Source organism: Arachis ipaensis, chromosome B10 (genome assembly GCF_059453495.1).
Source record: "Arachis ipaensis isolate K30076 ecotype BB chromosome B10, ASM5945349v1, whole genome shotgun sequence".
In the NCBI taxonomy this organism is placed as follows: domain Eukaryota; kingdom Viridiplantae; phylum Streptophyta; class Magnoliopsida; order Fabales; family Fabaceae; genus Arachis; species Arachis ipaensis.
In genome coordinates this window covers 92,493,231-92,504,577 of record NC_142435.1, presented here as the reverse complement: position 1 = coordinate 92,504,577, position 11,347 = coordinate 92,493,231, and the positions used below count along the sequence as shown (strand labels likewise).

At 38.3% G+C, this 11,347-nt stretch overlaps 1 protein-coding gene across 1 annotated transcript; it reads left to right on the top strand.

Moving 5' to 3' along the window:
• The first annotated feature begins 10,073 nt into the window (after positions 1 to 10,073).
• On the top strand, positions 10,074 to 11,009 carry LOC148580879 (uncharacterized). The gene has a single exon (XM_088492281.1). It carries the CDS (start codon positions 10,074 to 10,076, stop codon positions 11,007 to 11,009), a length of 936 nt encoding a protein of 311 aa, XP_088348407.1.
• Positions 11,010 to 11,347: the final 338 nt, after the last annotated feature.

The window sequence follows — 11,347 nt, the reverse complement described above, 5'->3', positions numbered from 1 at the left end:
TTTATCCCTCAAAGAGAATGGGAATAACAACAACTTGTAGATGTCTAGGTGTACTCCATTTGTCTTAACCGTATCACATATCCTCAGAAAAACAGACAAGTGTTGATTAGGATCTTCAAGAGGCTCCCTCCATAGGAGCAATTGTTCTGTACCAAAGTGATGAGTTGGGGTTTCAACTCAAAATTATTGGCATGGACATTTGGGGTGACTACGCTGCTTCCATAATGCCTTGGATCAGGGATGGTGTATGAGGCCAGCACCCTTCTAGGTGGTCTATTATTGTTAGCAACTCCCTCAGCAGGGTTATGTGAGTTGCCCTCCATGACTTGGTCTTCTCCTTCTGAATCCTCTTCACCAATTATTCCTTTTCCTCTTGCTTCTCTTCTTAACCTTTGGAGGGTTCTCTCATCTTCAGGATCAAATCTCCTTGCCTCTGACATACACAAACATACCAACAATACAAGTAAAGCGCTCTATTGCTAGAGTGAAGTTAAAGTTAGTAAAACAAAATATCAAACAGTTAGTGGGTCTTAACAAAGAAAAAAAATGCTTAATCTAAACTACCATTCACTTAATCATTGTTAACCTTTTCCAATCCCCGGCAACGGCGCCAAAAACTTGATACGTAAAAATTAAAATTCTCACGTAAGAGTACCGGCAAGTATACCGGATCGTATCAAGTAGTAAAACTCACCGGAGTGAGGTTGATCCCACGGAGATTGGTGGATTAAGCAACTTTAGTTAAATGGTATTTTAGTTAAGCAAACATTGTTTTGATTTCATGATATTTGAATGCTTGAAAGAAATTGCAAGGAATTAAGTGACAAGAAATTTAAAGAACTAAAGTAAGGGAAGCAAATTAAATGGCTGAAAGTAAATAACGGAAACTTAGATTGCAAGAAACTTAATTGACATTAAAGTTAAATTACAAGGAAGTAGAGTGCAGGAATATAAAGTGCAGAAATTAAATTGCAAGTAAATTTAGAGCAGAATGTAAATGACCGAATGGTGAATTACAAGAATGTAGAAGCGAATTGGGTAGTGGGTATTCAAAATGACTAAAGAGCAAAAAAAATGAGAATTAATGATGGTAAGATCATTAGGGATCAGAGATATGAATTCTCATGAATTGATGTTACTCAACCCCTTCTCAATCATGGGTATAGATCCATGGCAGATTGTGAATAATTGAATTCCAATTTCTTAGTAACTCAATTTCTCATCAACACAATCAATTGACACTCTCGTGATCTAATTACTCATGAGAAGAGATGAATCTCATTAACTAATCCTTCAAGCCACACAATTCCCAAGATCTCAACCAAGGGTGGTTATATCTCACATACCAACCCAAAGTGTATTAATCAAGGAAATTATGAAAGGATGAACTCTAAACTGAATTAGGTGACTCCTTTCTCAAGTTCATCACATAATTCATATAGATTCAACCCCTCTCTCGATGGTGATTGAATCTTTGAAGAACAAGAGTTTCCTCTTGGATGAACCACTTGAATTGAGAAGGAAAAGAAGAGTTATCAACTCATTCAAATACACAGAGCTCCTCCCCCTAATGAAAATGGGGTTTAATGAATCATAGCTCTAAATTCAACAACAAGTGCAATAGTAGACATTAAAATTGAGTAGAGAAGAGAGAAGAATGAAGAAGAAGTTCTTAAAACTGAAAATTTAAAGTTGTAAGAAAAACAAAATAGCTTTCAGGTATCCTTCCCAAAATTGAAGAATGCTGTAAAAGTTAAAATACTAGAGTCGAAAGTAAAAGTGTCTAAGTGTCTAAAAAACAAGTCCTCCTAAAGTACAAACTCCTCTCTATTTATACTAGTCCTAAGACTCATTTAGAGATCCTCAATTGGGTTAGCAATGTGGGCTTTATCCTTGTTGAATTCTTGGCTCAATGGAGGAAATGTTGCTAAACAGAGGAAGCAGAGTTCATTCACATTGCTTCTGGCCCAATGGCCTGGCGTTACTGGAAAACACGCCAGCTCTCTACTCGTTGGCAACGTGCTCAAGTTTTTCCTGGGCTGGAAGTTTGGTGCTTGGGCGTTGCTAGCCCAAGTTGTTGCTAACAACTTGGCTCTTCTTCTTCTTGGTTTTAGTTTTGATGCCCAAAGTTGCCCATGGTTTGAGCTTTAATTTTTGTGCTTCACTATCGACTATTATATATGGTTAGAAAGCTCTGAATGTCATCTTTCCAACGCAACTAGAATCACCTCGATTGGATCTCTGTAGCTCAAGTTATGCTCCATTGAAGAGGGTAAGGTTAGCCTGCCAAAATCGCACCCGTTTTTTGTGAACACGGCTTTGTTTCCAGCGTTGCCAACGTGCTCAGATTCTGAAGCTCTAAATGAAGCTAGCTTTTGAAGCTTCAAATTAATTCCAACCCCGTACTATGATATATGGTTGGAAAGCTCTTGATGTCTACTTTCCAGTGCAATTGGAATCATCTACATTGGATCTTACAATCTCATGTTATGCATCCTTGAAGAAGGTAAGGTCAAGCAGCCTTTGTTGGGGCATTTTCACCAAACATGCTAGTGCCAACGTGCTAGTGAACTCCCCTAGCCCAAATTCTTGGTCTTGGCATTGTTGCTGGAGTTGCCAAGGGACACGCCAGTTTATCCTTGCCTTGGCAACGTGTTTGAGCTCTTTTTTGGGCTCATTCATGCTTCCTTGAGTTTCAATTTTCTTGTTCTTATTCTTTTGGGGCATAAAGACAACTCTGATTCAAGCTTCCATTTCATGCTTCACTATAGACTATTATATATGGTTGGAAAGCTCTAAATGTCAGTTTTCCATCGCAACTGAATGCACTCAAATTGGATTTCTGTAGCTCAAGTTATGCATCCTTGAAGAAGGTGAGGTCAAGTTGCCAACTTTGCTGAAGTTGTTGGTGAACACGCACCCTTTCTTCCAAGTTGGCAATGCCCAAGATCACTTTGCAGGGTCTCCAGGGCTTTCTTGCAGTGTTGTTGCTAGCGTCATTGTTGGCGTTGTTAATGAACACGCCAGTTCATCCTCTGCTTGACAACGCTTTCCGAGCTCTTCCTTGCTCTGCTCCAAGATCCTGGCGTTGTTGCCAGCGTTGTCAAGGAACACGCTAGCCTTCTCCAAGTGTGGCAACCTGCTCGAGGCTAGTTCTCCAAGATTACATGCCACGTTGTTGCTAAACACGCCCATAAAACTTGGCGTTGGCAACGTGCATGCTTCTTCCCCTGGGCTAAAACATTTTGCTCCTGGCATTGTCCATAAACACACTTGAGTTGGCAACGTGCAATCCCCTGTTTCCTTGCCAAGATTGATGTATCTTCAAGCCTTTTTGCTCCAATTCTTGCTCCATTTCTTGCTCCATTGCCTTCTTGCCTCATTACCTAACATAAACCAAAGAACCTTCCTCAAAGTCTTGCCATCTTATGCAATAAATTTCAAGGGAATCATTCACATCAACTTGTTTATAAACTCCTTGAATCATTTGCATGGATTATGCCAAATTTCACCTAATTCTTGGTTCATGAATGCATGGAAGTAAAACTCATAAAAATGCTTGTTTATTTCAAAGATAATGAATGAAACTAAACTAAAACTAACTAAACTAACTAGCTAATATAGTAAATATGCGAATGCATCACTTGGACAATTCAGACAGACCATCATAGAATATACATAAGATGCTCCATTCTGAAAGCATGTCAGAAGGAAACTTTCTGATCAATTGCTTGTATTTTTCCCAAGCTTCATAGAGGGATTCGCCTTCCTTCTGTCTGATGGTTTGGACTTCCACTCTAAGTTTGCTCATCTTTTGAGGTGGAAAGAATTTGGCCAAGAAAGCATTGACCAACTTTTCCCAAGAGTTCAGGCTTTTTTTAGGTTGTGAGTCCAACTATATCCTAGCTCTGTCTCTTACAGCAAAGGGGAAAAGCATAAGTCTGTAGACCTCGAGATTAACCTTATTGGTCTTAACAGTGCCACAGATTTGCAAGAATTCAGTTAAGAACTGATGAGGATCTTCCAATGGAAGTCCATGAAACTTGCAATTCTGCTGCATTAAAGAAACTAAATGAGGCTTAAGCTCAAAGTTGTTTGCTCCAATTGCAGGAATTGAAATGCTCCTTCCATAGAAGTCGGAAGATGGTGCAGTAAAGTCACCAAGCATCTTCCTTGCATCTCCACCATTGTTGTTGGGTTCGGCTGCCATGTCTTCTTCTTTTTTCAAACTTTCTGTAAGGTCCTCTCCATAGTGTTGTGCTTTAGCTTCTCTTAGAGTCCTCTTCAGAGTCCTTTCAGGTTCAGGATCAGCTGTGACAAGAATGTCTTTATCCCTGTTCCTGCTCATATAAAAAAAAGAGAACAGAAAAGAAGATGAATCCTCTATGTCACAGTATAGAGATTCCTTTATGTGAGTAGAATAATAGAAGAATAACAATAGAGAGGAGAGAGAGGAATTCGAACACAGAGAGGGGGAGAAGGTTCGAATTATGAGTAGAAGAGAATTTGTTAGTAAATAAATAAATAAATAGAAAGAGATGAGAGAGAGAGTATTCGAATTTTAAGAAGAGGGACAAGAAAAATATTTTTATTTTTATTTAATTAATTAAGTTAGAATTCAAAATTTAAGAAAAGAATTAAAATAAAATTAGAATTTAAAATAATTAGTTAATTAAAAAATTTTTTGAAAAGTTGTTAGTTGTTTTCGAAAATGAGAAGTGAAAAAGTAGTTAGGTGGTTTTGAAAAAAAAAGATAAGAAATAGTAAATCAAACAAAAAAATCAAGTGGTTAATTGAAAAAGATTTGAAAATAAATTTTGAAAAGATAAGAAGTTAGAAAAAGATTTTAAAATTAAAATTTTGAAAAAGATATGATTTGAAATTTATTTTGAAAAAGATTTGAAAAGGAAATTAAAAAGATTTGATTTTTAAAATTAAAGTTGATGACTTGACTAACAAAAATCTAAAAGATATGATTCTAGAATTTAAAGATTGAACCTTTCTTAACAAGAAAGTAACAAGCTTGAAATTTTTTTGAATCAAGATATTAAATGCTAGCAAAGATTTCAAAAATTATGAAATAAAATTAAGAAAAAGATTTTGAAAAATTTTTAGAAAGAATTCGAAAATATTAAATGAAAGTTGAAAAAGATTTGAAAATAAATTTTGAAAAAGATATGATTTTGGAAAGATAGAATTTTTAAATTGAAATTTTGACTTGACTAACAAGAAACAACTAAATTTAAAAACTTTTTGACTAAGTCAACCCAAAATTTCGAAATTTATGAGTAAAATAAGGAAAAGATATTATTTTTGATTTTTTTGAATTAATGAAGAAAGAGAAAAACAACAAAATGACACAAGACATAAGAATTTAAGATCAAATCAAATAATGCATGCAAGAACACTTTTAATGTCAAGATGAACACCAAGAACACTTTGAAGATTAAGTTGAACATCAAGAACATATTTTTGAAAAATTTTTAAGAAAAGAAACACATGCAAGACACCAAACTTAAAATTTTTAATGTTTAGACAGTATGAATTCGAAAATTCACAAGAAAAACAAGAAAAGACACAAAACAAGAAAAATCAAAGATCAAACAAGGAAAATCATCAAGAACAACTTGAAGATCATGAAGAACATAACGGATGAATTTTCGAAAATTTTAGAAAAATTAAAAACATGCAGTTGACACCAAAGTTAAAATTTGACACTAGACTCAAACAAGAAACATAAATTTTTTTTTGTTTTTATTTGTTTTTATGATTTTATTAAATTTTTTGTAATTTTTTTTTCGAAATAAAAATAAAAAAGCTTAAACATAAAATAAAATTACCCAATCTAAGCAACAAGATGAACCGTCAGTTGTCCAAACTCGAACAGTCCCCGACAACGGCACCAAAAACTTGGTGCACGAAATTGTGATCACACTTTTCACAACTCCGCACAACTAACCAGCAAATACACTGGGTCATCCAAGTAATACCTTACGTGAGTAAGGGTCGATCCCACAGAGATTGTCGGCTTGAAGCAAGCTATGGTCATCCTGTAAATCTTAGTCAGGCGGATTCAAATGGTTATGAGGTTTTGATAATTAAAAGATAAATAAAACATAAAATAAAATAAAGATACTTATGTAATTCATTGGTGGGAATTTCAGATAAGCGTTTGGAGATGCTTTCTTGCTTCTGAACCTCTACTTTCCTATTGTCTTCTTCCAATCATGCGTGCTCCCTTCCATGGCAAGCTGTATGATCCTCTCGGATGAAAAATACCAGGTACGATCTTTGCACGGCTAATCAATTGTCAGATTTCTCGTCTCGGATAAAAAAAAACCAGGTACAACTACCGCACAGCTAATCATCTGTTAGTTCTCACTAGCATCAGAATAGGATCTTTCTATCCTTTTGCACACTGTCACTGCACCCAACATTCGCAAGTTTGAAGCTCGTCACAGTCATCCCTTCCTAGATCCTACTCGAAATACCACAGACAAGGTTTAGACTTTCCAGATCTCAAGAATGCTACCAATTGGTTCTAGCCTATACCACGAAGGTTCTAATCTCACGGACTCGGTTCGTGTATTAGAGACCCAGGAGAATATACTCCGGCTGTCGTCCAATGACTACGTTGAACATCATGTAGGCCGCTTGTGGTTGTCAGGCACGCGGATCTTGGCTAAGCGAGTAACGAAGATAGTGGGTGATTGTCACGGGTCACCCCTTCATTCTGACTTAACTGAATTAAGTACGAGAGTATATCTTGGAGAAGAAGTAGGCATGAATTGAAAGAGAAACAATAGTACTTGCATTAATTCATGAAGAATAGCAGAGCTCCGCACCTTAATCTATGAGGAGTAGAAACTCCACCGTAGAAAATACATAAGAGAAAAAGGTAAAAAGTCTAAAGATGATCAGAAGATACGAATACAATGGTAAAAAGTGCTATTTATACTAAACTTGTAACTTAGGTTTACAGAAAATGAGAAACTAAGTACAGATAGTGTAGAAATCCACTTCCGAGGCCCACTTGGTGTGTGCTTGGGCTGAGCATTGAAGCTTTCACATGCATAGGCCATTCTTACAGTTAAACGCCAGCTTGGGTGCTAGTTTGGGCGTTTAACTCCAGTTCTGGCGTTTTACTCCAAAAAAGGGTCTTTGGTTGGCATTTGAACTCCGGTTTGGGCCATCAAATCCGCGGCAAAGTATGGACTATAATATATTACTGGAAAGCCCAAGATGTCTATTTTCCAACGCAATTGAGAGCGTACCAATTGGGTATCTATAGCTCTAGAAAAATCACTTCGAGTGCAGGAGGGTCAGAATCCAACAGCATATGCAGTCCTTTCTTAGCCTCTGAATCAGATTTTTGCTCCGGTCCCTCAATTTCAGCCAGAAAATACTTGAAAAATCACAGAAAAACACACAAACTCATAGTAAAGTTTAGAAATGTGAAAACATACTAAAAAACAATGCCAAAAACATATGTAAAAACATACTAAAAACTATGTAAAAACAATGCCAAAAAGGGTATAAATTATCCGCTCATCACCCACTCACAAAGATAAGATAAGATAACTAACTTATCTCAAAGGGAGGTCACTCCACACTACTATAAATACACTGGAGCACCCAGGTATAACTCATACTCTGATTCTACACAAAATACCTGCTCAAAGCCCATGCTAACTTAAGCATCGGAGCCTCTTGCAGGTACCACCCCCCTCCGATGATCAAGGATCAGCAATATCTCAAGGATTAGCAAGCCGAACGTAACAGCTCCAACCACAACAGCAAGATCTCCTCCGAGATCGACTTTTAGTTTCAGGTAACCCTCGAAACATTGGCGCCATTGCCAGGGAACCTGGAAGTCATCCCATCATCATGGAGGATAACCTTGACAACGATCACAACTCTGGCTTGGAGGACAGAACGCCGCATAAAAACACGGAAGCCACATAATGAATGGAATTTTGACGGTATAGAATTTCTCTAATGAGATCCCATTGCAAGTATAGTTTCTAGACCAATCAATAATCCTTTTGATACAAAAATTTGTTTGTTAATGACTCCCAATCATCAATTACTTGGACATTAGTAACTCAAGAGTTCCTAAGTTACCTTCCCAAGCCAAGAGCATAAAATTCTACTCTAAAATCCAACCAAGAATTTTATCAAACACTTGGAAGGCAGTAAAAGGAAAGCATAGTAAAATTGCAAGAAAAGTAAATCTACACTACTCAATTGCAAGGAATTAGACAACAAGAAAGCAAATCAACAATAGAGGAACATGAATCATAAATTGCATTAAGAGAAAATAGAGGAAACAAAATTGCATCAACATAAAAGTAGAGAATTACAAGAATTAAATGCTAAACTAGAGAGAAGAGATGTAGAAGAAGAAGAATTACAAAAGGAAAAGTAAATCAAAGCATGAAATTAACCTAGATCTAAGGAATTCTAATCTAGATCTAACCTAATCCTAATCCTAGAGAGAAGAGAGAGCTTCTCTCTCTAGAAACTAACTAAAAGCTTGATAAAACTAAACTAAAACTAACTAAGTGTCTAAGTGTCTCATCCCTCTTCAATCATTGGGTTAAATAGCATCAGAAATGAGTTGGATTGGGCCCAAAATGCTCCTAAAATCGCTGGCCATAAGTTGTAATTAGTAAATCACGTGCAGACATCGGCGCATACACGTACCATGCATGTACGAGTCCCTATACGCGATGTAACAATGGCAAATCTTATATCATTTTGAAGCCGCAGATGTTAGCTTTCCAATGCAACTGAAACTGCATCATTTGGACCTTTGTAGCTCAAGTTATGATCGATTAAGTGCAAAGAGGTTGGCTTGACAGCTTTGCGATTCCTTCATTTCTTCATGAGTTCTCCATTTCTACATGCTTTTTCTTCATTCCCTCAATCCAATCTTTGCCTCATAAACCTGAAATCACGTAACAAACATATCAAGGCATCTAATAGAATTAAGGTGAATTAAATTTAGCTATTTTAAGTCCTACAAAGCATGTTTTCACTCTTAAGCGCAATTAAAGGAGAATTTATAAAACCATACTATTTCATTGGATAAATGGGAGAAAAGTTGACAAAACCCTCTAAATTCAACACAAGATAAACCCTAAAAAAAGGGGTTTATCACCACACCAAAAGATACATTTCAAAATAAGGGGGATAAACAACCCCCAAACATAGAAATCTTGGAAGCTATCCGTGAACAACAGCATCGCCTTAAACAGCTTGAACAAGAAGCCGATCGACAGCATGAGGCCGAACGAGACCTTCATAGAGAAACAAGACGGAGTCGAGAGCTGGAGGACAAGCTCCTAAAGCTCGAAGCTGATCTCAAAACTATGACCACTTAATCCAGCCACAAGGAGAGTCCCCATCAGGACCAAGATCCGTTCACAAAGGAGATCATGAAAGCTAAAGTACCGAAGGATTTCAAAGCCCCTAACATGACTCTATATGATAGTACGTCTGATCTAAGCCATCATCTCAGCAATTTCAGAAGTCGGATGTATCTTACGGATGCCTCAGATACAATCCGATGTAAAGCTTTCCCGACCACTTTGACCAAGACGGCAATAAAGTGGTTCGACAGCTTGCCGCCAATATCAATAGCAAGTTTTGATGACCTCGCTAAGAAGTTCCTAGCTAGATTCTCCATCCAGAAAGAAAAAGCCAAGCATGCCCCAAGCCTATTAGGAATTAAACAAGGAGATCGGGAAAGCCTCCGCATCTACATGAAAAGATTCAACAAAGTATGTCTGGATATACAAAGTCTACCTACAGAGGCAGCCATCATGGGTCTCATTAATGGCCTAAGAGAAGGACCCTTTAGCCACCCCATATAAAAAAGCATCCAACATCTTTGAACGAGGTACAAGAAAGGGCAGAAAAGTATATTAATATGGAGGAGAACTCTCGACTAGGAGAAACCTCAAAATCTGGATTCTCCTACCACCTCGGGACAAGGATAAAGAGTCCAGGAAAAAAGAAGACCAGCCTACTGAAAACCTAGAAAATACCACAACTACACTTCGCTCAGAATGTCTCTTGTGGATGTATACAGAGATATATGCAACACTGAAAAGATCCCGCCCCCTCGTCCGATTAAACATAAAAGAGGAGGAAGTCGGACAGAGCATTGCGAATACCACCGAGTCTACGGGCACCCTACCAATGAATGCTACGACCTAAAGAACGTCATAGAAAAGCTAGCCTGGGAAGGAAGACTAGACAGGTTCCTGGCCAGCAAAACTGATGAACCAAAGAAAAGAAGAAGGGATGAAGAGGTCGGAGGAGCTGAACATCCCCATCACACCCTTGAGAGGCATATTCACATGATCAATGGAGGATTCGCAGGAGGAAGGATCTCTAAGTCGTCACACAAGAGACACCTCAAGGAGGTGTACCATGTTGGAGGAGAAGACATGTCGGTCGTCCTCCCCAATATCACCTTTACTCAAGAAGACGCTGCAGGTATCATCCCAGGGCATGATGACCCCATGATCATTACCATAATACTTGCCAATGCCAACCTCTACCGAACATTAATCGACCAGGGAAGCTCCTCGGACATCTTGTTCAAATCCGCCTTTGACAAGCTCGGCCTGCAATACAAAGAGCTTAGAACGCATCCGAATAGCTTGTTCGGACTCGGAGACACCCCGATTCAACCACTAGGATACATCTCCCTGCATACAACCTTTGGGAAAGGAACTCGGTCCAGGACGTTGAGCATAGACTATATTGTAGTCGACGTGAGGTCGGCCTACAACGCGTTAATAGGTCGGACGACGTTAAACCAGCTCGCCGTCGTGATCTCCACTCCACACCTATGCATGAAGTTCCCCACTCCGGAAGGGATCGCTACCATAAAGGGAGACCAAAAACTCACGCGATATTGTTACAACGAAAGTTTGAACCTTAAAGGAGACCCCAGAGGAAAAGAAACCAATACTATAGAACTCAGGGGAATTTGAGCTCGCGACGAACTCCGCCCTCAGCCAAAAGGTGAATCTCAAGAAGTTCAAATTGGAGACGATCCTAACAAAACAACAAGTATAAGAGCAAACCTGAGAGAAGACTTAAAGGAACTGCTAATAAATCTCCTAAAAGATAACTCCGACCTCTTTGCATGGAAGGCCGCCGACATGCCTGGTATTGATCCCGAACTAATATGCCACATGTTAGCCGTATACCCAGGGTCAGGGCCCAAAGAGGAATCGAAGAAAACCCAGATAAGTGGCCATACTTCACATGAAAAGTCCGACCTGTGTCAAAGAGGTCCAACAGCTCAATGGATGACTAGTGGCTCTGT

Coding starts and splice junctions, on each gene's coding strand:
- LOC148580879 (XM_088492281.1), top strand. CDS start 10,074: ATGTCTCTTGTGGATGTATACAGAGATATATGCAACACTGAAAAGATC.